This window comes from Rhinolophus sinicus, linkage group LG06 (genome assembly GCF_036562045.2).
Source record: "Rhinolophus sinicus isolate RSC01 linkage group LG06, ASM3656204v1, whole genome shotgun sequence".
NCBI classification, from domain to species: domain Eukaryota; kingdom Metazoa; phylum Chordata; class Mammalia; order Chiroptera; family Rhinolophidae; genus Rhinolophus; species Rhinolophus sinicus.
Window position 1 is genome coordinate 62,200,124 of NC_133756.1, and position 27,364 is coordinate 62,227,487.

At 37.6% G+C, this 27,364-nt stretch overlaps 1 protein-coding gene across 1 annotated transcript in view; it reads right to left on the bottom strand.

The window, feature by feature from the left end:
* The window catches only part of CAP2 (cyclase associated actin cytoskeleton regulatory protein 2), a 142,421-nt gene that overhangs the window by 76,621 nt on the left and 38,436 nt on the right, over positions 1–27,364 (bottom strand). The window contains exon 4 of the mRNA XM_019743010.2: positions 14,246–14,323. Coding sequence (XP_019598569.1) covers positions 14,246–14,323 — 78 coding nt within the window. The remainder of the gene's footprint in view (positions 1–14,245; positions 14,324–27,364) is intronic.

The following is a 27,364-nucleotide window of genomic DNA, read 5'->3' on the forward strand; positions in this document are numbered from 1 at the left end:
GATGGTTTATTCATTCTGGTTTTCATGGAGCACTGACACAGGGCTGGGCTTCATTGCTCGGAAGTACTGAGTAATCGCATCCTATTATATCAGTTCCTCCCTGCTACTTACTGGTAGTCATTTAAATGATTACTCACTACCTAAGTCAACAATCAAATTGATTTGGTGCCAGGGACAACATAAGAGCATAAGGAGTCCATTAATACAAGGAAAACAACTAAGTTTAGGGTAACCTGACTTAAAAGGAAGATGGTAAGAAAAGTTCAAGGAGACTGAAGTGTTTTGATGACATGCGGTAACAGCTCGAGTCCTTCATTACTGCCTTCTTATTAACTAACTCCTTACACTTTACGTTCCCTGCTTTGCAGGCTACACATGATGGACAAAGACACAAAGAAGAAAATAAGAGCAAAGAAATGTGATCTTTTTAGCACAGAGAAGTCACATGCTAAAAAGTTATGAGGTGCAGAGCCACAGGCTAGGCTCATAACTGCCTCCCTCCCTTCCAGCTGATAAACCACAAGGACATGATTTCCCATCTCCACCTCTTTCCTCACAGTTCTCTTCTTCTCCGACTCCTTTGCCTATTTAAGTCCTGGGAGACGGAAGCGCAAAGAAGAGTTGATTGAGAACCATCTCAGATGCATCCTTGGGAAGGTCTCTGAATGCTATAGGTCTCTGGTCGCTATTTTTGCAAAGAATAATTCAATCTCAATTACAGCATTAGAAAATTACAGAATGATTCCGAAGGTCTCTGTCCAGGCCAGAGAAAGGCTGTCAAGGGAGGAAAAGAAAAAGGAAGAGTTCTTACCCACAAAAAGCATTTTAAAGACATAGATCGGGGGGCCGGGGGAGTATTAAGAGAGTAAAGGGGGTCAAATATATGGTGATGGAAGGAGATTAGACTTTGTGTGGTGAACACACAATGGAGTATACAGCTGTTGTCTTACAAAACTGTCCACCTGAAACATATAATGTTATTAACCAATGTTACTCCAATAAATTTAATTAAAAAAGAAACCAATTATCATGTAACAGTCATTTAAGCTGATATAATTAGAAATAGCTAAGAGAATAAAAGAGTGCTTGAGTATCCTATGTATGGTGCCTCCTGTATACTGATTTGAGGTCAGAGGTTTGATATTTTTGTATAATTCTATCTTGTGCGTCAGCAATGTATTTTACGTCCAGGTAAATGAGTATCTTGTCTTATATGTTAAATTTAAAAAAAAAAAGACTCTTTCAAAAGAAACATAGGGACCACTCAGTACATCTCTACAAAAAGACCCTTCAAATTCTAAAAAATCAAGTAAAATCATTATCGATGAATATTGACTATAGCCATCATCAATTTCAGATAGGTAAGTTATGATATAGACTTTTTATGAGCTGTATATGCAGTTCGAATTCATTAGGGACTCATAATTAAAGTTAACAGTATATTTATAACCATTTTATAGGACTTGGAGCCACATTTTCCCGTTTTAAATAATTATAATATTTTAGTTTTTATGATGTATAGTTTGCCCTGCCTGCGCTTTATCTGCTGTCAAGTTGGTAAAGTATGAAGTTTCAAATGACATCCCTTTTCCTCTGGGAAAGTATAATCCAATTTGTGACTTTTCAAGAGGAGTCTTGTACACATTCAACTATAGGATATTCAGCCAAAGAAAATGATGGGACTCTTGTTGCCTGCATCATTTAAATCCTATTTGTGTGATGTGCTGCCCATTATTCCACATAGAGAATTCATCTGGATGGAGATGCTATAAAACCTGGAGTTGTTCTACACTGCAGTTTCTGTGGTTCTCACTGCCTGATTACCAGTTTCAGAGGGCTGACACTGGACACTCACAATTTCACAGCCTCAAGAAAGTGCTGTTTTTCACAATTTACATGAAAACCCTGTGCAGGGAAGAATCCATTTAATTGGAACATTTTTCAACAGCACTTAAATATCAGGCCAGCTGGATCTCTACAGCCCATGTGAATTTAATCAGCACACTCTTCCCAGAACCTATATTCTATAACCATTGAAGGCTCAAGCTACATCTGTCACCCAAATCTGGTTGTGATCATTTCTCATCATTAGCTCCACACATCTAGAAATGAACCATTCTGTGGTAGCCTCAAAAGCACTCATTTTGTAAAAGGGTGCCTGAGAGAAATGGTATCTTTGAAATGAAATGCCTTATTAACACCGTATCACTTGTTCTTCCTCTAATCCTCCCTTCTCCAAATTCCCATAAGGAATAGTTTTGCAAGGCTAATCCTATGTGGCTGATCGAAGACTTACATTTTACTAGTTCTACCTACCTGTAATTGATATTTCAATCTCTACTAAATATTGCTCTGAATATTAAGTTTTTTGTGCATTTGTTTTTGGGGGGTTAAAGATAATAGTATCACTAAACAAAAATGTCATTTCACTCTGTACCCTACTTATGTCACTGTAATCCATTAACCCAACTTTTATTCCTTAAATAAACCCAAAGTGACCAGGGCCCAAGACTCTCTTCTTATCAAACTTGATATAAAATAAAACAAAATATAGTTAAGATCATAATACATCATAAAAGCAAAAACATATCTACTATAAAACTCCCTGAAGCTCTTAGAATCTTGCTGAGGGGGTAGAAAATATGCACACAAAAAACAACAACAGTGGAATGTTTCTAAAATAACACATAAACAAGTTACTTTTGTTTAGACAGAAACCACTATATAAGTGCTGAGAAAGTTCAGAGCTGTAAAGAGACTATCAAAGGGCATAGTTAATATGTTCCTTAATAGGAGGGAGTGGGTAGGAAAGTTTGAATGGTTGTTGTGGTGGAGGCATGAGGATAGTAACAGCTAAGATAAGTCCAAAACACAGGAATCATGACAAATAACATCACTCAGACCCTATTTCTTCAAGGTATGTTCTCATACAAATGAGATAATAATAGATATAGGAGTGCCAAATGCTATGAATATGAATGCTATATAGTAGGCATCCAGTAAATGTTTGGTTAAAAAAAAAAAAAAAAGCCCTGAGCAATAAATTAATGGAGTTGAGGCAGTTAAAGAGGGCTGGAGTATGTAAGGTGAACAGGGCCTAACAAAGTTCTGAAGCAACTACTTACAGGCAAATTTATCTAATAAGTTATTCCAGATATGGAAACACTAGTCCTCACAGCAGCTAACCCACCAAAACGTGACAAGAACATTTTTTTCTCCTGTTTAGTTTATGAAAAGAAGTAATCATCAAAGAAGTACATTCTCTAGCTGTTTGTCCCTAGAAACCTAAATATTAAGCTGCCTTAGGGGAAGCGATGTGGAGAATAGAGGGGAAAAAGTTTTTGTGTGTTTTCTTTTCTTGATTAATTTGGAAAATGTATCTCCTTCAAAATGAACTGCCATCAGTAAAAGGCTCTCTTGTTCAAGTTAGGAGAGGAGCTAAGAGGTATAAAACAATGAATATGGGTCTTTATTTTTCTGGCAATGTTAACTTCTTCGTGTTCAAAATTTATGTTTTAAAAATCTCTGGAAGGCACAGTGCATTTCAATTAGTTAGGATATACAGTACTTTGTCTTCTCCTAAAAAACAATTATGTAAAATTTATTCTGGATTATTTGTAATTCTAGTACTTACGGAAATGTCTGCATTTTCAATTAAGAGCTAAATATACAAATTAAAAGTATTGCACAGTGAAGCTTAAATCTAGCCCTCACTAGCTGGAGCACAAAAACACTAATATCAAATGATGGTTTTGTCATGTGATCCATCCCCCAGCACATACAAATATAGAACATGACCATAAAAAGTAATGGACCATGCCCTCTGCTAAGTAATTTATGACAGCGGATCCAGACTGGAATGCCAGCTGAAATTACCTTCTCCCCGTCTGCTATTTTCGCATATGCAGCTTTGTACAGATGATAGAAGCTATATCCTGCAAAGAGGACCCAAATTAAGGCTGCTGAGATGATGAACAAGTAGCAAATCCGAATCAAACAACAAAATATGTTTGGTTTTTAAGAAGATTTGTTGAATGGCTCAATGACCTCCTTTTAAATTAATTTTTGATTCAGCCTGTAAGAGAAAAATTTGCAACGCTTCCAATTTTTTTTTTTTTAATATGAGATTAATGGTGGCTAGCAGGCAAACATTTAGCTTCACTGTGGAGGATGATAAATAGTTGATAATTATTTTATTAAAAATACAAAGTGATCACAACGTCCCACTAAACAGAGAGTGAAAAATTCCCTAGCCATATACATGGTTCTAGCTCTGAAGAAGAATTTGCCATCAAGGCACTCTGGAATTGTAACAAACTTCACATGAAATAGTTGAGAAAACAAAGGATATTACTTCTTTATTAACCTTTACCCCTCCGATAATCCCCAAATCCCTTGTGTGTGATAACTACCTCACTTCCTTTGGGCAGCCATTCATTATCTAATTCATGTCTTACACAAAGAGAGATGAGCTAATGTGCTTTATCAGATTAAAAAAAAAAAAGTCGCTGTGAGTGGTGTCCAGCAGGACAGGATCTTAGTAAATCCTTTCTGCCTCCACAGTCCTGGGTTTCTAAAGACCTATAAAGCTACTAACCCTGGTCCCAGCTCACAGGCTCATTCACAGCTTTATGTTGTTAAAACAAACAGTCTGGGCAGAAGAATGACAGAATTACTCTCTCGCTGATTACCCTCCTCTTTGCATCCTGATAAACTAATGATTAGCTTTCCTGTTGGGATTCAGCACTGACTGGGCAGCTTCAGGCTGTCAACTCAAGCAGACCCCGATGATATCACACAAACTTCTTCCTCTCCTTCCTTCCCTGATGTTTTATTCTTCATGAACCAGCATCTATATCCAGCCTTCACATGCTAGCCAGGGTGTAATTACCCAGGTAATTTTCTTGCCATGGAAAAGCTCATACGAAAAGCAAAGGCTTCTTTTTGCCTCACTTCTCCACCTACAACACGAAATGCTCCTCAGAAAGCTTCCGGTTACCAAAACCCAAATCTGTAGGTATCAGTAAGGAATTAGTTTTTACCTGCTTTTTCACAGATTGTACCTGAGAGGATATTTTAGTTGGGCTTGAAGGCTATACTCTTATTCTAGAAATTACTGCCTTTGGGTGTTTTTGGGTTGGTAGTGAAGAGAACCAATCCATTCACCCATATCAGTAAGCGCAGAAATTCACGCATATTTAGGAAGTGACACTATAGCGTTCATTTCGAAAAGGTCATGAAGTGAGCCACTGGTTAGATTCTAAAGTGTTCTCCTTCCTGACACTCTGTCAACCCAGACCACTGGGAAATACCTCTACTTAATAAAAATCATAACAGTATGATCCAAAGGATGAAAACTCTTTACCTTTTATTTCTCTTGTGGTTTTTCTTTTCTAGTTTCAAGATAAATGTAGAATTATATATTTAAAATACTTGCTTGGCTCATTTAATTAATACCAGTTACTCAACAGAATATTTTTTTGATACCTTTGTATTAAGAAAAAAAAGCTTCATAGCAATATGTTAAAGTATGCATTTCATTTTACATTTGGGCCAGAATTATTTTCTTGCTTTATGTTATCTATCAGGTGCCCCTTAACAATAGAATTTAGCAACATTAATAATGGTTAGATCTTTCAAGAAGATTCAGCAACCATGATTGAGCAATATGGTGACATTTTCTGGGCACAGATGTAAGCAATGCTTAGGATTTTGGCTTCGTTCATTCATTTGCTTTTCCTTACAATTTCCAGACCTACCACTAGCACCATCTAATTTACCCAAGGCATGCTCTGAGATCAAAGTCATGTGATTATTCTGTTTGGCACTTTTAAATATTAGACAATAATTTGACAACTTATATTTATGGTGAAACATTACAGAGGCACAAAAGATGAACTCACTCTAAGAGAAACTTTAAAATATTTGTATACATGTATCTATATCTGTATTATATCTATATCTATATCTATCTATATCTAGCCCACGTGTAATAAAGACTAATTCAGCTGTTAGATTTGAAAGTTTTCTTGTCTTTCTCTGGATGGCTACTGGGGGAATTAACCTGGAAAACCCCACATTAATATTTAAAGACAATCTATTTCCACTGAAATAGACCTCATTTTAGCCAAACCAAGTTACCTACTCTGGCAGATTGGCTAGATGCTCACCAAATCGATGACTTCTTCATTGTAGGCATACAGGTAGATTGAATTCCTTAGCCTCTCTTGCTGCTAGGAACGGACAAGAAACTGAATGAAGGTAGAAGTAACACATGCCACTTCAGGCCTGGCACATAAAACCTTTGCAGGAATAATCCCACATTCTCTTTCCTAATTCAATGGCAGAAGACCTAGAGGAGGTGGGGGCTGCCAGATGGAAGAAGCTTGTGTCCCTGAATGACCATATAGAAGATCGTCAGCCAGAAACACAGAGTAGACCTCACGTGAGCAAGAAAACAATGTCTACTCTGTTAAGCCTTCAGGAATTGGGGACTTTTTCTTAAGGCAGTTGGACGGCCCTGACTAGTACTGAAATCTTCTCCTCAGTTACCTTGATACTTGTTGCTTTTTCTCATTCAGTCTTCACAAGAACTTTATGAGATAGGAAACTATTATTCCCATATTAGAGATAGAGAATCATGGGCTTACAGTAAAACTGTCTTCTCCTAAGTGGGTAACTAACTTAGACAAGTTGGTTTGGCTAAAATGGCTCCATGGAAAAGTACCATGGACTTTCCCAGATCAATTTGCCACCAGTCACCCTGAAGAAGACAGAAGAGTCTCCAATTTAGGAGACACAGATGAATTTGTTTTTCTTGCATTTGGAGTAGCAGAGCTAATGAGCAGAAGATCTGGGATTCAAACCCAGGTAAGCCCAAATCCATAGTTTCTACTCTTGACATCCCTCACAAATTAATGTTTTATAAAAATCTCAAACATATTTACGTCCACTAGTAACCTGGATCTCTCAATACGCCAAGTAAATTAGCTGAAGTCCTAAGGTCACTGCCACTAGGCTTTCTTGCTTAGGTTAAGAGTAACAAATTATTGGCAAATTAGATTACTGCTCCACGCATTAGAAAATCCTTAGGAAGTGAGTGCTGTGAGCAGAGCACTGTGCCAGGCATGATATTCACCCAGAGATAGAGGCATGGCCACAAGGAGTCTCTCATCTTACTTCCCTTTCTAATTTTTCAGACTGTATAAAAACAAAAGGACCAAAAAATAGTTACAGGTTCCTATTCTATGCACAAGAAGGCACTATTTCCTTTTTAAATGCAAGTCCAAATAAAGACAGAAATGGAGAGGGCGGATAGAAGAAACTCACCTCTCCTTCTGGAGGAATTAAAAAACCCCTCAGATTTCTAGTCTTTTCAATAAAATAAAATCCATGGGGCAATCAACGACCATAAACCATCTTCCTTAAAGTTAGAAACTTAGGATTAATTTTTTCTTTGTGTATCAGTACACATTAATCACACACACACACACACACACACACACACAGGGGCACACACAGGCATGCACATGCATGCACATACAGATATTTCATTGCCAGGTCTTCGCAGCATGATAAATGTTGGAGAAAACATGAAGAGTGTACATGGGAGGGAAGGAGAATGCCTACTCTACTTACAGCATAACAGAGGTGGTTCTCTACCATCCCACTGCTGCCCATCTGCTTGCAAATTACCTGGAGCTGGAGGAGGTCGGGCCTGGGTGGGGGGGGAGTTGGTGACTGCCTGGAAACCCCCGGTGATAGCCTTCCTTGGGGTGTTGGCCATCCAGGGTACTGGTCTACTGGAGGTTACATTTGTAGGGTCATTCATGATAGAGATGATTAAAGATCATGTTTCACATTTCTCCCAGGTGATGTGAAATGTATCAATGCCAAAACAACACTTCTTTCACCTCTATCCAGTTAAACACATTCTACAGTTTTATTTTGACATATAAATCCCATAAATGATTGTGATGTGTGGCTCTTACTATATATAGTGTCTATGTAAAGGACTTTGGATGGTGAACAGGCCCAGGTCTAGATCCCATAGCCAGGTCATAAATGTGTCACTGAATTTCATTTTTTGTCCTTGTAAATTAGAAATAACATATTCTCCCTATACCTACCTGTTGTAAAAGTAAGTGAATAGTTGAATGTGCTAGGGTCCCTTGAACCTTTCTGCACTTATAGAATGGGGGCTTATTGGCCATTTTACACATGAGAATTCTCCCATCAACTGGGAAGAGACCAGCTTGATCAATTGTCACTAAAATTCCTAGACAATACTGAAAGGAATAGGCCATTATTTTGCCCAAAGATCATTTTAATAAATTACAACAAGAGGTAAGAATAAAAGCATCAGATATTCTGCACATGTTTTACAACTTTTTTATGTCGTGAGCACTGTAATATATCCAGAAGAGAGGTGCTTTTGAAGTGTAAGGTGTCATGATCCATTAGTATGAAATCCATTCAGTGGGTAATGATCAGTTTTAAAAAAAAGAGGAAAAGAACAGAATAATAGAATCAACTAGAAGAAAAATATCAGAATGTGGTACACTTGGTAAGGAGAACTGTTGTTTTGTGAAATGGGGTGGTGAAATAAAATGTATATTTTTCTATTATATTAGAGAATACAAGAAGCATGTTTCTTAGTCCAAAATGAGAAAAGAAATTTGAAATTGGATGTCATCATTGTCAATCAGGCCTATAGATGAACCTCTTACCCTCCTTCTCACAGGATAGATGGAGGGGTAAGGATGGAGGAACTCTGAAAAGACAGGGAAAAGAAAGCAAATGGCGGGGCAACTTCACATTTTGGTCTGTGGCTCATGACCTTATTAAAAATAACAATTATTTTTATTTTAGCTTTAAAAACCATTGACAAAATAAAGAGGCTGCCAAGCGAATGAGAAAAGACTTTTGCAAACAATGCCTCCGATAAGGGGCTAATATCCAAAATATATAAGGAACTCATACAACTCAACAATAAAAAAATAAACAATCCAATTTAAAAATGGGCAGAGGACCTGAAGAGACATTCCTCCAAAGAGGACAAACAAATGGCCAATAGACATATGAAAAAATGCTCAACATCACTTATCATCAGAGAAACGCAAGTAAAAACCACAATGAGATATCACCTCATACCAGTCAGAATGGCTATCATCAACAAGACAAATAATATCAAGTGTTGGAGAGGCTGTGGAGGAAAAGTAACCCTCATACACTGTTGGTGGGAATGCAGATTGTTGCAGTCACAATGGAAGACAGTGTGGAGGTTCCTCAAAAAATGAAGAATAGAATTACCATATGACCCAGCAATCCCTCTGCTGGGTGTCTACCCCAAAAATCTGAAAACATTATCCATAAAGATATATATATATATATATATATATATATATATATATATATATATATATATATATGCTCCAATGTAACACTGTAGCTTTATTTATGGTGGCCAAGACATGGAAACAACAAAAGTGTCCTTCAATAGATGGTTGGATAAAAAAGATACGGTATATGTACACAATGGAATACTATTCTGCCATAAGAAAAGATGAAATAGTACCATTTGCAACAACATGGATGGATCTTGAGATTATTATGCTGAGCGAAATAAGTCACACAGAAAAAGTTGAGAACCATATGGATTCACTGATATGTGGTATATAAAACTGAAAACAACAAAGGAACAAGACAAACAAATTAAGAAACAAAAACTCATAGACATAGACAATAGTTTAGTGGTTACCAGAGGGTAAGGGGAGAGGGGGGTGGTAGATGAGGGTAAAAGGGATCAAATATATGGTGATGGAAGGAGAACTGACTCTGGGTGGTGAACACACAATGTGATATATAGATGACGTATTACAGAAACCTCTGTAACTTTACTAACAATTGTCGCCCCAATAAACTTTAATTAAAAAAATAATAACAATTGTTTTGGAGTCTGGTAAGGAGAAGGGAATCAAGGCAATTTTTATTAATTTTCTATTGCTGCATAACAAATTACCACAAACCTAGTGGCTTAGAACAATATCCGTCTATCATCTCACAATTTCTGTATGATCTCTACTCAGGTTTTCTCTGGGCTGAAAACAAGGTGTTGGCGGGTCATATTCCCATCTGGAGGTTGGGTTCCCCTGAAGGCTCATGTAGTTGTTGACAGAATTCAGTTACTTGTAGTTCTGAGATCCATGTTTTATTGCTGGCTGTTGGCAGGAGGTCCCTCTCAGCTTCTAGAGGCTGCCTACTCATGATGTGGTAGCTCATGTCTTCAAGGCCAGTGGAAGAATCTCTCTCCAGCCACCATGACAGTCTTATATAATACAACACAACCACTGGAGTGGCTGTCCCATTACCCTGCTCATAACCTACTCAAAGGAGTGATAGCCTATAAATTCACAGGTCCTAGCTCCACTCAAGGGGTGGAGATTACGCATTAGGTGGTAGGAATCTTGGGACTCATCTGAGACTTCAGCCGACCATAGAATCCCCTCTAATCGTTAGAATAAAGCAACGACAATCAAACATTCAAAGCAACTTAAAAGAAATGTGCAGGTCTGCATTTTCCAAAGTGGTGCACCAGCCTTCTGTAGAATGTGAATAGATGTCACTCTACAAAAAGCCTCCATGGTCAAAAAAGTTTGGGAAGACCTGAGTTTCATAAGGTCTAACATGTTTCTTTACTGAACAAGGTATGGGATTTCCCTAAACATATTTAACCCAGGATTTGTTGTTTTTTAAGTTGTGCTAAATAAATCCACCACTTTATTAATATTACTGTAATACCAATATTACATTGACAGCAGCTGTATTTTTGCTTTAGTATTGTCATTTTATTCCTCCATGATGCCTTTCCTGATATCTTTGTCTACAAGATCTCCACTTCCCTGAATTTCAGTAGCACTATTGGTCCACCTCGCTCGTAATTGATAAATATAAAATATTTTTATTCTTTGATAGTCACCCTTTACTAAATTGAATCTCTCTGAAAGCTGGCACTCTGGCTTACAGCAACATTGTAGAGCACTGGAGACAGCTGTGCAGTGGTGAAGCGTGTTGGCTGAGATTTCTGGGGAATCAGAATTATCCTGGGCCAATTCATCAGCTTTGGAAATAGTGAACCAGTTACCCAGTCTCTGAACCGCTCCTGCTTCATCTTTAAATTCAGAGTGCTGCAAGAGATGATTCCTAAGGGCTCCTCCCACCTAATATTCGATATTTGCCCTGCTCCATCTCATAAGTGTTTGTTTTTACAGTGCCTGGATCACAGTAAGCACTTGATAAATATTTGTCCACTGATTAATGGTAAGCTTGTATCATTGTGGATTCGAGTATTTTATCAGTGCTCTCCTGTGCTCTAGGAGGTGGCCAGCTTCCTGCTGGCCAGGGTGCTCACGCTCAGTTTTGGGCATCTTGCTGCTTACACCATCTTCAGGCCACAACTGATCACTAATGTTAGTTTGGCCTTGCCTCATGCTTCTGCAGCATTAGTGGTCACCTTCATCAGCAAGATTGGGGGCACCCCCTCAGAGGTCCTCCTGGCTTAAAGTATCTTCCCTTCCCAATGCTTAAAACTCCTATTAAAGATTCAATGTCTACCATTTTATCTCGGAGCCCTATTACAACTATATGTATACAAGTAAATAATTATATGAGAAATAATTCAATAACTCCTCCACTACAAAGTTAAGTCACCTTGTTTAGGCATGTAGTGTGAACCACAAAACAACCTCTGCTATTGTAAGTCTCCAAGATTTTAGAGATGTTTGTTACAGCAGCATAACACAGCTTGCTTTGATATGGAAATGTTAGGAGAAAAGAACAGGAGTTTGATATTTGACTTCTGAGGGATTTTGTGCTTGTGGGGATTTCAGGTGGTGACTTCTGAGTTCTTGCAGCTGAAAGCACAGCAACAGACCACCAGCATCAGCAGCATCTGGGAGCTCATTAGAACTACAGACTTTCAAGCTCCACCCTAGGCCCACGGATTGAGACCCTGCACTTTAACAAGATCTCTAGGTGATTCAAAAGAAGACTAGAGTTTGAGAAGCAGTACTCTAGGGGCAGCTGAAAATGAAATTCAGAAGCACCTGAAACAAATTTGAGCTAGAGACATAACAGTGAGAGCCATCCATACACCACAGGTTCTCAAAGAGTGGTCCCTGGACCATTATGTAAGCACCTTTCAGAAATGCAGGTTCTTAGGCCTCAACCAGGAGTTATTGAATTGCAAGCTCTGTAAGTGGGGTCCAACAATCTATGTCTTAATAACCCTGCATGTGACTCTCATACACACTAAAGTCTGGGAACCACTGCCATATGACAATGAGTGCTGAAATTATAGGTGTTAATAGTCTCCTGAAAGAAGGAAGGGAGGTTGACGTGGACAATTACAATATTGTTCCTATGAGAAACTGACCCGCTTTATGGCAATCTTCTTTATGATATATCTTCTAGAACGTACACGGGGAAAATCAAGGCCTGGCTGTGGACTGTTCTCACCACTGGTGATGACCTCGCAAGTCTGCTTTTCCACTGAGTGGAACTACTAGGACAGTCGTCCGGTTCAAGATCGAGGTGACAAAAAGGAGGTGGGCATCCAAATACTGCTTTGCATTTTGCCTACCTGGCCCTGCTGGGGCTTATTACACTCAGAGCACATAATAAATGCTCCAGGGAACATTGCCAGCACATGCCCTTCCTGGCTACAAGTCCCCTGGAACAGATCTGGTTCTCTCCCTTTTATCAAGAAGGCAGCAGAGTAAGAAGGTGGAACTACAGGTTTTACACCCAAGAATCCATATAAGCCACAAGCTAAGTCATACATTATCCCTGATCATGGCTCATTTGGGGTTGGGATGCCATGATCCCAGTGCATTCATTCATATGTTTGTTTGTTCACTCATTCACTTCTTCACCCAGTATTTAATGAGTGACAGTTATGTGTAAGGCCTACAAAGCCAATAGAGAGGTCTTTTGTTTTGTGCTTAAAGAAAGGATTGAGTGGGGTGCCAGCCAAGAAACTCATGGTTCTTCCCTCCATCTGAGACTCTTAATGATGCATTGAAGTCACCTCACTTTAATCACCAAAAAGCCAGACTAAGGCTATCTCTAGAATGCATCACATTGTGATTTCCTAGTTTCACTTTTTTCTTTTGCAAAGGGGGAAAAAAAAAAAAAAAATCAGGGACTGAGAAAGCCAAAGAAGAAATGAATCCACAGAATATCATAGAATATTTTGATCCCTACAAAGCCACCTGGCTAGGCTGTGTGCTAACACATCATTTTCCACAAGGAATTTCCATCCAGGTGGTGGATGGCAGCTCTGATGACGAGTTAGAATCACCTGATAAGCCTCCAAACTCTCAAGGCCAACACCACTCCTTAGACCAATTAAACCAGAACCTCTTGGACTGTGAGCTAGGCACTAGTATTTAAAAACATTTCCTGGGTAATTCCACTGCACCGGCAGGGCTAGAAACCACTTCTCCAGGGTGGGTCTCGTCTCAGGTCTTGGCCCTTTATGGAGCTGAGCTTCATCCCCTGAAAGTCATAGTCTTCGTTTCCCAGGATTCTCAGCTCAACTTTTTCAATTTCAAGAGTTTGTTTTAGAATTCAAAATGAGCTTTTAAATTTAAGCTATTTTTTATAAATGAATATTAAATTATTTTCTATATTTATATGGTTGTTACTGAAATTCTGATGAAGATATTTAGTCGGAAGAACAATTCTTACTTTTTTCTTATTTAACAAGGTATGCTGGTAATAGATCTACTTTTTAACGAGTAATTTCATTCATTACACACTGATTTAGCCTATCTATGTTATGTATGAAACAGAAGATAATCAAATTCATACATAGAAAATATAGATGACAATAGATGTGAACACTTTTTGAAAACAAAGCAGCACAAAGCATGAACTAAAATTTAGCAGTAAACACTTCTTGATTATAAAACAATTGTGAGACTTGTGAAAATAATAGGATAGAGATGACATAAATATTGACCTTTTAAACTGGTGATGTCAATTGTTATAGTATGAATTTGACCACAACAAGATTATGAAAACAGAAGAAATGTTACATATTGGGATCTGGATTAGAGACAGAACCTACTTGTGAATCTCATTGTTGGGATGTCTCTCACAGTAACTGGTTCTGTTGCTTCTTTGTTTTTATTTTACACTGCCCATTTCCTAGGCAGCACTATGTCCTAGGCAACACTCTTACCTCCTGGGGTTGTTGATACTGAGAGGCCATCAGAAGGAAAGCTCGTTGGGCCTGGAAAGCACTATGCACCATTTCTGCCTAGGAACAAAAAGGAAGAGGGGAGTTTAAACGTTTGAGCTCCTAAACAGAGTTACCCTATGATTCAGCAATTCCATCCCTAGGTATATACCCAAGAAAAATGAAAACATATGTCCACACAAAAACTTGTAAATAAATGTTCATAGCAGCATTATTCATAATTGCAAATGTGGAAACAACCAGAATGTCCATCAACTGATGAATAAATAAACAAAATGTAATATATCCAAACAATGGAATACTATTTGGTATTAATAAAATAAATCAAGTACTGATGCATATTACAACATGGGTGAACATTAAAAACATTCTGTTGAGTGAATGAAGTCAGTCACGAAAGGCCATATTTGTATGATTCCATTTACATGAAATAATCAGAATAAGCAAATCTACAGAGATGGAAAGTAGATTGGTGGTTGCCAGGGGCTGGTGGGAGGAAGGGACAGGGAGTGACTACTAATGAGTATGGGGTTTCTTTTGGGGGTAATGAAAATGTTCTGGAGTTAGACAGTGGTGATGGTTTCACTACTTGGTGAATATACTAAAAACCACTGAACTGTACATTTTAGAAGAGTGAATGTTATGTGAATTATCTCTCAACACAGCTGTTAAAAAATGTTTGAGCCCCAAAGTGCAATTGTTTTCAAAGGAGATCTCCTGTCCTCTTTCATAGTGTGCCCAAATCTGTTCCATACCTTCTGGTGAAAATAAAATTGTCCCTTAAGCCATCCCCATAAAGATATACCCACTGAGAGCTAGTGACTTCTACATCCAGCTTCTACAACCCATCATTAAGATGGGTCTGGAAGAAATTTCAGTGCTACTTGGACTCAACTCCCCCTAAAGGAGTTGTGTGGGTGGGAATATCTTCAAACACATGGTCTCTGATCCTCACCATCTATCCACTCTTAAAAAGTAATCTTTTAATTTTTTTAAATTTAAAAAGTTACAGAAGAGTACGAAGAAGAAAATAATTCCAAATATTCACATCACCCACAATTAATCATTTTTCCCTAAGTTTTAGAAAATTTGCACAATTATTTTCATAACACAAAGTATGATGATTTAGAATAAGCTTTGAAATGCTGAAGATTACAAAGATTAAAGTTTTTTAAAATGCCTCAAAACCTAGAAATAATCATCATTAATATTAGATGAACATCATTGCAGCTACCTTTTAAGACCTATCTGCAGAGACTTTTGTAAAATTAGACCCTACCCTAGGTGCTATTTAAAAAAAAAAAGTATAAATGTTAATTATGATTGATTAGTAGAGATCAAAGAGAAAAAAATAATAAACTTCAAACGAAAGTTTCTGCATTATAAGTATGTCCTGAATGATAGTTCTAAGGTAAAAAAAAAAATTATAAAATATTAAGAGGCTGGAAAGTTATGTGTTGATATTTTAAAGTACATGATACAATTTTAGAAAATACTGATTGGAAATCAATTGGGAAAGATACATACATCAGTATTTTTTCACTTCTTTCTATCGCTGTTCCCCTATCTTCCATATTTTTTAGTTATTATTTTTATTTTGCCCAACTGGTAGTATTCATATTCTATCTGTAATATTAATTATCATAGTTGTTTAGGATTAGTTCTACATTTAAACATACCTAGTGGTTGTCACCAGTCATTTTACCATAACTTCATTTTTGAGTTATTTTGATACGTTTTTATTGGCGGAACCCTCATTATCAAGTATTTTCTTCAAAAAAAAAGTCTTAAAGTTGCTTTAGTTTTTCAGATCTAAGCAGGTCTCCCCGTCATCTTTATACTTTAACATCTTGGCTGGATATAACATCCTTGAGTCTCTCTCTTCCTCCATTTTCAGATAGCATGGCACTAAAAGTAGCAGAGGCGAAAGCTGAAGCCAGTTTGGTTTTTTCCTCCCTTGTAGGTAATTGACTTTTTCTGGTTTGACATCTGAAGAATTATATCTTTGTCCTTGAAGTTTAATAGCTTAACTAAGACATGTGTAGGTTTTATGAATTCTATATTGTATTTCCTGGAATAGATTTGGTCCTTTATTCATTTATGGGAAATTTTCTTATATTTTTCAATTCTTCTGTTTCATATGTCTTTAAGGGGATGGGAAATAGGGGCAGAATTAGGAACCAAAAACTGCTCAGTTCCTGAAATATATTGGCTTAGGTTATAGCTTTTTTCTTTGGTTACTATTGGTAATCTTTTTTTTTTTTATTGTGAAACAGTGTATTTTTCTGGGACCCATCAGCTCCAAGTAAAGTCATTGTTTTCAATCTAGTTGTGGAGGGCGCAGTTCACTGACCCATGTGGGTGACCTTGGTGTTATGAGCCTACGCTCTGACCACTAAGACAACCGGCCACCCCTCGGTGAATTTTTTTAAACTCCTCCCTGCCCGCATTTGTGGGGGGTGAGGGGAAATTCTGATTTAGCTTTGTTTGGTCATAAATTTATATTATTTTACACTTATTGACTTCATTCTTAATCTCCTCCTTGTTAGCTTCACATCTGTTTGGGGGCAGTTTCTACTCTGTCATCTTGGATAATGACTTACTTCTTTAATAAATAGGTAAGAACCAGCTTAATACATTTTCAAGGATAGCAGCAATAGGATTAGGTTAATCTCACCCCAGTGTCAATACCAGACAATTTTCTGGGCTGGAAGGGTAAATGTGTTAACTAGGAAATTATTAGTTTTTGTCAGTCCACTTCATTATCACATTTTGGTATCTGACAAATTTTCTAAAATATTTACTGAAATGAGCACTTTAATTTTGTTTCTAACTTTTCTCATTATTTCTTATTCAATGATTTTTTTCCACTGAAAAAAAATGCTTGAGATCCAACCAAGATTAGTAGACCATGCATTTAAAATTACAAATTCAATCATCACCAGTATAACTGATTAAGTCTCATGAATTTTTAAATGAGGGTGTATTTTCCACTTTGGAGTACACCAACTCTTCTTTTCTTTGTCCCGGTAGCCTGACTACTGGGGTTATATTGCCGGGATCATATTCCTTAGGGAGGAATAGAGGATTTTCAAATTTTCCTGTCCTGGAGGCCATTATGACCCTATTAATGTGAAGCTCTGAGCTATATGAATGTTTATCAAAACGTGTCTTTTCAGTGGTTCAGGACTTTTGTCAACCTCATTTCTAAAAAGAAGATTACAGAATAGAACTTTCCAGAACTTGGATGTAAATAAAAAAGCTGCACTTCTCCCAGCAACAATAATATAGAGGTATTGTCCTTATCTATGAAAAGCTTTGCAGAGTTGACTGAATTATAGTTGCTGTGGGAACCGTAATTTGGGATCGCCTGACTTCTTTAGTTAAAATTGCTGTGCAGAGGTAACATTAACAATATCTTTGTAGTTATCCCAAGATGAACACACTATCATTAGCTCTAGAAATAATATTTAGCCTGTTGCTAATAGAGCAATTTTCTGGCGGGTCCGATTAGCGAAGATGGCCAATTTTATTAATTAGTCTCTACCCTCAAATGGCCTTTCACTCAATAATAGGGTTGAAGATTGGCGCAAAGAATGGCTGAATACCTAGATACCTGCTTCACCTCTCCCTTTCACTTTGCTTATGTAGACAAATCTGAGGGTTCAGCTGTGCACTTCTTCCAGCTCCCTGGAACTCCAGGCCTAATTTGCAGACTCTAAACCACGTTCATTTTTAACCTCATTGGTCCATATTTCAAACGATTTTTATTCCACCTTTGAAATATTCTGACCAACCTGCTTCTTACTTCTGGAAAGTTTCATGAGTGCCCTCAACCAGACAGCATCCTATTTAGGAGCAAACTGACTAAATCTGCTGAGTTCTGATAACTCCAAAGGGAGAATTTGGCTCACCCAGGCAGTTCAAACCATTGTGAAAGAAAAAGCCAAACGTAGGGATTTCCAGTAATGGCCAATAATTGAGGGTTTTTGCTGAGTTTGTCCATCACACATGAGCAGCGCTGAGAGAGCATTAGTGAGCTTTGAGGGTATACATCTGCCTATGAGCACATGTGTGCAGAGAGGAAAGGGACAGTTTGGGTAAGAGTCAAGGCTGTGCATTTTGTTTGAACTCTATCAGTTATCACGTAGGCAAATGGGGTTCGTGGACAGGTAGATTGGTGGACCACCTTGTTCTGTGGTCCTAAGGGAGCAAGTAGGAGAGTGAATTTCGGTAATCAGTTTAAAGCAAGCCTAGGGACAAGCAGACACCAGCTAAATATGACTTATCTCCATGTAATCCCCTCAGGAAAGAGCTGGCTCCCTGAGGAAGCCCAACTGATCTCTGAATGCTCATCAAAGCTTTGCATTGTTTCACTGGGAAAGCTAATAGCTGCAAAGTACCATGTGGATGACAAAATGAACAGGTGCAATTAGGAGAAAGGGCACAGGCAAGGCTTGGAGGAGATACAAGAAGCATCCAACCAGGGTGCCTATGCCAAAGGTATTTCTAGATCTTCTGAAACTGCATCAGCCCCCTTTTTGAGAACCAGACAGCAAAGGGAAGGGGCTCCTCCTCCTCTGACTAAGGTCAGGGGAATGGGCATCTGTTCATTGGGTGCAACTTGTGGGCCCTGGGAAGGTCACTGTCAATGCCATCCCCACATTCCTCCCCATTTAGCCTGCCATGTACTAAATTTTATAATTAGAGTTATTGTATTTTTAGATCTTATTCTGCAGGGGTCTCTAATCTACCCTAAAGAAGAAATTCTTTGAGTTTCAGCCAATGAAGAGGTAAAGAGGGACCTGATAGATGAAACAAGACAAGAAAATGGGCCAACAAAGAAGTGATAGCATGTCAAAGACAAATTTCACCCAGTTCACAATTTTGCTTAAAACAAGATTGAAGATACCTAATTTTGTAGATATGAGCATAAGCACTGACCCTATAAAGTCAGAGTATGAAAGGTACCCGGGTGGAAATATTAAGAACTGTGAAAAACGCTTACATCAGCGGTTCTTGACCTTGAAACTTGAAATTACATTATAGCCACTTGGAGGGTTTGTTAAAACAGATTGTCGAGTCTCACCCCCAGGATTTCAGATTCAGTAGGAATGGGTGGGCCCAAGAATGTACATTTCTAGCAAATTCTCTAACAAATGCTGCTTGCTATAATTGCTTATTAGTTCCAGGAGGGTTTGTTTGTTCGTTCTTGTCAATTGTTTTGGATTTTTGTATATAGATGATTATTATGTCACCTGTGATAAAAGACAATTTTATGTCTTCCTTCCCAATCTGTATACTTTTTAATTCCTTTTCTTATCCAATAATATTAGCAAGAACTGCCAATATGATGTTGAAAAGGAGTGGTGAGAGGGACATATTTGCCTTATATCTGATGTTAGTGGGAAAGCTTTGAGTTTGTCACCACTAAGTCTGATGTTAGCTGTAGGTTTTTTTGTAAGTAGCCTTTATCAAGTTGAGAAAGTTCTCTTGTTCTATTTTATTGATTTTTTAAAAAAATCATGAATAGAGGTTGGATTTTATCAAATGCTTTTCTGCATCTATTGATGTGCTCATGTAATTTTTCCTTTTTATTCTGCTGATATGACAGATTACAGTAATTAGTTTTGAATGATAAACCAGCCTTGCATACCTGGGATAAATCCCACTTGGTTGTGGTGTTCAATTCTTATTATATATTTTTGAATGCGATATGCTAACATTTTGTTGAAGTGTTTTGCCTATATGTTCATTAGATATATTGGTCTGTAGTTTCTTTTCTTATGTCTTTGTCTTCTTTTGGTATTAGGGTAATGCTGGCCTTATAGAATGACTTAGAAAGTGTTCCCTCTGCTTCTAGCCTCTGAAATAGATTATATATAATTGGCATAATTTCTTCCTTAAATGCTTGGTAGAATTCACCAGTGAACCCATCTGGGCCTGTTGCTTTCTAGTTTTTGCAAGGTTATTAATTTTTGATTCAATTTCTTTATAGACATAGGCCTATTCAGATTGTCTACTTCTTTTTGTGTGAGTTTTGGAGCTATGCCTTTCAATAAATTGGTTCATTTCATTTAGGTTATCAAATTTCTAGGCATAGAGTTGTTCTCAGTATTCCTTTATTGTCCGTTTAGTTTCCATGGTATCGGTAGTGATGTCTTCTGTCATTTCTGATGTTAGCGATTTGTGTCCTTTCTCTTTTTTCTTTATTTAGCCTGGCTAGAGACTTATCAATTTTATCCATCATTTCAAAGAACCAGCTTTTGGTTGGTTTGATTTTCTCTTATGATTTCCTGTTTTCAATTTTATTGATTTTTGCTCTAATTATTATTATTTTTCTTCCTTTCCTAGTTTCCTAAGGTAGAAACTTAGACTATTGGTTTTAGAGCTTTCTTCTTTCCTATTATAGTCACTCAATACTATAAATACCCCTCTAAGCACTGTTTTCAGTTTTTACTGCATCTTCAAAATTTTGATCTTATGTTTTCATTTTAATTTAGCTCAAAATACTTTTTCAACTGAGGTATAATGGACATACAGCATTATATTAGCTTCAGGTGTATGGCATAATGATCTGTTATTTGTATATATTGTGAAATGATCACCACAATAAAACTAGTTAACATCTGAGTTCAAAATATTTTTAAATTTCTTTGACCCATATGTCATTCAAAGTGCATTGTTTAATTTCCATGTATTTTGGGCTTTTCTAGTTGCCTTTCTGTTACTGATTTCTAGTTTAATTTCATTGTGGTCTGAGAGCAGATGTTATATGAATCTATTCTTTCAAATTTGCTAAGGTGTGTTTTGTGACTCAAAATGTGATCTGTCTTGGTGAATGTTATGTGTGAGCTTGAGAAAAATGTGTATTCTGCTGCTGTTGGCTAGCCTACAGATGTCCATTGTACCCAGTTGATTGAAGGTATTGAGTTCAACTACATCCTTACTCATTTTCTGCCAATGGATCTGTCCATTTCTGAGAGAGGGATGTTGAAGTTTCCAACTATGACAAGGGCTTCATCTATTTCTTCTTGCAGTTCTATCAGACTGATTGAATCAGGTACATACATGCTAAGAATTATGTTTTCTTGGAGAATTGACCCCTTTATCATTATACAATGCCCTTCTTTATCCCTGATAACTTTCCTTACTTGGAAGTCTGCTCTGTCTGAAACTAACATTGCTACACCTGCTCTCTTTTGATTAGTGTTAGCATGGTATTAATATATTTTTCTGTGTCCATTTATTTTTAATCTATATGTGTCTTTATATTTAAAATGGATTTCTTATAGACAACATATAGTTAGGTTGTGTTTTTTGATCCACTCTGACAATCTCTGTGTTTTAATTGGTGTATTTAGACCACTGACATTCAAAGTGATTATTGATGGATTAATACCTGAAACATTCACTACTGTTTTCTATCTGTTGTCTTTGTTATTTGTTTCTATTTTTGTCTTCCACTCCTTTACTGCTATTTGTGGTTTTAATTGAGCATTTTATATGATTCCATTTTCTCTTATTTCTTAGCATATGTTATTTTTTTAACTTGTTTAAGTTTGCAATACACATTTACAACTAATCCAAGACCACTTTCAAATCATACTATATGACTTCACAGTAGTGTAAGTACCTTATAATAACAAAATAGTCTTAATCCTTTCCTCCTCTCTCTTGTATCATTGCTGCCATTAATTTCACATATATATGAAATTATGTATATGTATGATATATACAGAAGTATACTTAATTCAATACATCATTGCTATCATTTTGAACAAATTGTTATCTGTTAGATCAATTAAGAATATGAAAAATAAAAGTTTTTATTTTACCTTCACTTATTCCTTCTTTGAATCTCTTCCTTTCTTTATATAGATGCAAGTTTCTGACTTTAAAGAACTTGTTTTAATATTTACTGTAAGGCAAGTTTACTGGCAACAAATTCCCTAAATTTTTATTTGAGAAAGCCTTTATTTTTACTTCACTTTTGAAGGATAATTTTGCAGGATACAGAATTCTAGTTTGGCAGTTTTTTGTTTTTTTATCTCAACACTTTAAATATTTCACTCCACTCTCTTCTTTCTTAGATGGTTTCTGAAAAGCAGTCAGATGTAACTCTCATCTTTGTTCCTCTGCAGGTAGGGTTTTGCTTTCCTCTGGCTTCTTTCAGAATTTTTTCTTATTTTTGATTTTATGTAATTTGAAAATGATATGTTAAGGTGTAGTTTTTAGGCATTTATACTGTTTGGTGTTCTCTGAGCTTCCTGGATCTGTGGTTTGGTGTCTGACATTCATTCAGGGGACATTCTTAGTTATTATGGTTTCAAATATTTCTTCTGTTCCCTTCTTTCTTCTCCTGATATTCGCATTATGCATATGTGAAACATTTATTACTGTTTTGTAGTTGTCACACAATCCTTTGACATTCTGGGTTTTTTAAGTCTTTGTTGTTTTGGGGTTTTTGTTTGTTTTTGAAGATTCTATTGATATACACTCTAGCTCAGCAATTCTTTCCTCAACCATGTCCAGTCCACTAATAAACCTATCAAAGTCATGCTTCATTTCTGTTATAGCGTTTTTGATCTCCAGCATTTCTTTTCGGTTCTTTATTTAAATCTTCCTCTCTGCTTACATTGCCCATCTGTTTTTGCATGCTGTCTACTTTACCTTTGGAGCCCTTAGCATATAAATCATAATTGTTTTAAATTCCCAGTTTGAAAATTCTAACACCCCTGCTACATCTGGTTCTGATGCTTGCTTTATCTCTTCAAATTGTGTTTTCTGCCATTTAGTATGCTGTCATGTGGGGTGGCATGCGGGGTCTCTGGTCCCGCTCCCCACGTAAGAATGCAGGACATGGTGAGGCCAAAAAGGAACATCCACGGAGCCATAGAGAGGGGAGTCATACGACTATATTTTCGCTGGCGGCTGGGTTGGAGACACAGGAAGCAGGAGCCACACTACCCGAGACCTGCCGTCCACTTCTCTCTGCCAACCAACCTCACTTGCTAGCTGCAATCTGCCGTGCTAACTGTAATCCATTCTTGCTAGCTCAGCCACCATCTTCTTGCCAGCCCCCATCTTCTGCTAGCGTAGCCACAGCGGTTATATTAGTGGCCGATGGCTCACTGGTTACAGCTGACGGCCAACTAGCCACAGCTGATGGCCATCCAATCACAGTTGATGGCCATTTACTACCTGAACCAGCACGTTTCCACGTGAGGGCGAGAGCCTGGAAACTGCAATCCTGGCTCTGTCCCCACATATGCCTTGCAATTTTTTTTTCTTGATAGGTGAACATGATATACTGGGTAAAAGGAACTACTGCAAATAGGACTTTAGCAATGTGGTGGTAAAGTGTGGGGAGGGTAAGCATATTTTAGTCCTATGATTAGGTCTCAGTCTTATAATGAGTCTATGTTTCTGGACATGAACTTCACAAGTGTTTCTCAATTTTTTCTTCCCCCTTAGGTGGGACAGAATGGCTAGAGTGGGCTGGACTTGGGTATTTCCCTGCCCAGTGTGGAAGACTAGAGCCAGTTAGAATTGAGTATTTCCCTTCCCTAGTCCAATTAGGCTCTGATAACATCCTACCAGGTTAGGCTCTGGTTAATTAGTTTCTCTGAGGACAGGCCTTGTTAAGAACAGTGTTCTGATTGACTTCAAATGTTTCCTTTCCCCCTGCCCTGCTGGAAGCTAAAGGGATTTTCCCTGAATATTTACTGTAGAAACTTGATCAAACTGCTGTAGGCAAATCTCACAGTATTGTGGAGCACCCTTTCCCCCACCCCCCATTACCCCTATGACCTGGTCCCTCTGGAGTTCTTAACTCTCAGAGTTGTCCACATTGAGCTTCCAAAAGTTGTCAAGTACAGCTCAGGTTTTCCTACCCCAGCACTGGTTCCTGTAGCAGTTTACTTCACGAGTTTCTGCTCCAGAGACTGCAATTCCTGTATTTGCCTGTCTCTCAGATCTTGGGGACAGCAGCGTGCTCTGTGTCCCCGCTTCTCTTATGGATTTAAGAAGAGTTATTGGTTTTTTTCAGTCTGTTCAGCTTTCTGCTTGTTAGGAGGAGTGGAGACTTTTAAGCTCCCTAACGCACACAACGAGAAACTGCAAGTCCCTCCTCTACTTTTTTTAAACGAGCATAAACTTATTCCATTTCAGTTTTCAGACAACATTTTGGAACTTCCATCCCAGCTCCATGCCTTTGACATATGCATGTGGGATTGTGGACAAGGTGTGGTGTAGTGGGGGAGGTTATGAACATCTATGTAGGAAGGGCTTAGGGACAATTATCTGGTGGAAAGGATAGAGGGACTGTGATGATGGGAAGTCACCAAGAGACTCTATGATAAACACTATTTTTACTTGGAATGTTTCTGTGTGTTCAAAATGGCAACGTTCTCTAAAAATGCTTCTATCCTTACTACATGAGATTTTATTATTTATGCTTATTATGGTTATTTTTATCATATTTATCTGGGGATGCTTGGAGGTATTTATGAAGATTATTGGGTTTGGGGGACTAAAACAACACCCAAACTGCCCCTTTATGCTGTCATAGCCACGAATAAAATATACAAGTATGTAAAGCTTCTTCGCCATGATTCTAGTTCCCATGGACTTTTGCCAATTTTACATGATAAGTTTGGGAAAGAGCCCTCTCTCTTCCCAATGTGCCAACAGGAAAGGTCACAAGAAGCCAGAATTACTATTCACAAAGAAACTAGTACATATGCTTGTGCTAAAAACTTGTTCTGAGGGCAAAATCTGTTTTGTCAGCAGCATAGTCTAAAGCTTTAAGTTAAATGGGAAATCAGGTGGACTGCTATTTGTTGTTGAACCTGCAATTGTCACAGTGACACAGGAGAAGGGCCCAGCTTTGCTTAAACTACAGTTGGTCCCATCACTTCAGTGAGCATCTTAATATCTCACCTGGACTACCTGTACCCTGACAGTGCTGGCATGTGTCGCTTGTCCTATACCTATGGCCGGCACAGATCACATTGTTGATTCTATCTGATGGAGAAGAAAACAGGACTTTGAACAATGTCCTTATGAAATAAATTAGCCATATCAATGGCAGTTATTTCTGAGTAGGGGGATTATAAGTGGTTTTTGTTCTTTTCTTCAAATTCATTGTGAAATTTTTCTACAGCAAACATTTAAATTTTATTGTCAGAAAAAAATATTTATAGGATATAACTGAGTAAAACAGGTTTATTATTTAATATCATAATCAAAAAGTATTTTCTGAGTGCCTACTATGTGCTTGGGTGCTACCAGGTATAAATCAGAGGAAATAAATCATGAACACAGAAAATAATTAGTGAATGTGAGTGGTAAGTGATAAAGTGCTAATTGTGTGAAACAATGAACAAACATCCAGTCTTGAAAGGAAAGGATAACTGATAACCATAATTGAAAAGGTAAGTTTTCCCACTTGATTAGCTTGACAAAACATAAGAAGCATTCTCAGAAAAAAGGGAATGTATCCTTTTTTGAAGAAAAGATTTCCTTCTCGTTAGAACCCAGGAAACACCATGCTTGGTACCCAGTCATTTCTAACCATCGTTCCCCTTACCATGGCTCTCTGGCTTTTCAAGACAACAGGGTTCCCTAATGCCTATATGACTCAGTCACACGGCTGCCTTTTTAAAATATCCGGTGTGCACACATTTACAGTCTAAATTTACAGTCTCACTAGGGAAAGGAAGCAGTAATGTCACACTCCACTTACTTAAAAATGTGTTGGCAATGCTCCATTAAATCATAAAGACAAGTTAATTTAAAGACTCTGGCCTGCTCAAGTACTGATCAAGTCCCAGTCAATTTCAGGCTCTGACGTAGCCGAAACATATATCAAAAGGACAATAATTTTATATTAGTTAATTGTTATGTATTAGTATATTTACTGCCTTTACAGTTGACCATTTTTTCTCCAATGATTCCACTCTCATGGCAGATCAAAAAGGCTTGCTTATTGAATAGAGCTAACTAGCTTTGCCGTCCAGAAAGGAAAGGTGAGTAGGTAGATTGAGAATGTCAATGTTAGACTACTAGGCATATTTTATTTAAAAAAAAATAGCATTCAAGAACTGATAATAAAAGAGGTTTATTCTTCATTAATAGGACTGTTGCCCTGGCAACTTCCAGCTCACATAAGTATTTACAGCAGCCACTGTGCACAGTTCTGACACTAAGGAATGGCTCTAATGTGTCCTTTTTATATCCATGCCTGAAATCTATTATACATCTCAGCTGCATTATTGTTCCCAGTTAAAGTAAATTGAACACCCAAACAATGCCATCCAAAACATGTCATATCCAGTCCCAAAGAGACAATTTAAACAAATTTCTTGGTATGCCAAATTGATAAAAGGTAGAATTGATCAACGGTTTTCTTTTGCAAAAAGGATGTTTTATATAGGGGAGCATAGCTTTGTTTTTTATTTTTCTGCTCATCCAGCAGAGGGCAAAGTATTTTTAAACAATCAATGCCATGAATATTAATATCAAATCATGCATTGTTTCCCTAAAATTCCTATTTTCTTAGTTTGTAATTATCACCAAATAGTCCAAAGCACTTGTAGACACTGTGAGAGTATGAATCAATACCATGTGAGTCTGTAAGGGGGGGGCAGGGGGGACAATAAATATTAGGGAGTACTTGCCATGGACCTAACACACTTCCAAATCTAGAAATTCACCTTGAGAAAATAATTGTACAATCATGAAATAATGTTTGTACAAGAATATGTAGTGCCATTTTATTTCTGATAGGGGAAAAATTGAAAACATCACATCACTAATTTTTACAATGGTTATAAATCATACTAGATGACCATCCTTGCAGGGACAGGACCAGGCGTGCTCTCTCTCATGGCCACACCCTGGGACCTCATTTGTCTCACTCTAATCCAGGCCTCGTATTCCTGTTATGTACACTATCTTAACCATACACAATTTTGACTGTGCAAATCAATTGTGGTACAACCATACAATGAGATACTATGCAGTCATTAATAATGATAATGTGGAGCTCAACTTACTGACATGGAAAGAGGCCCAGAACATATGGTCTAAGTTAAA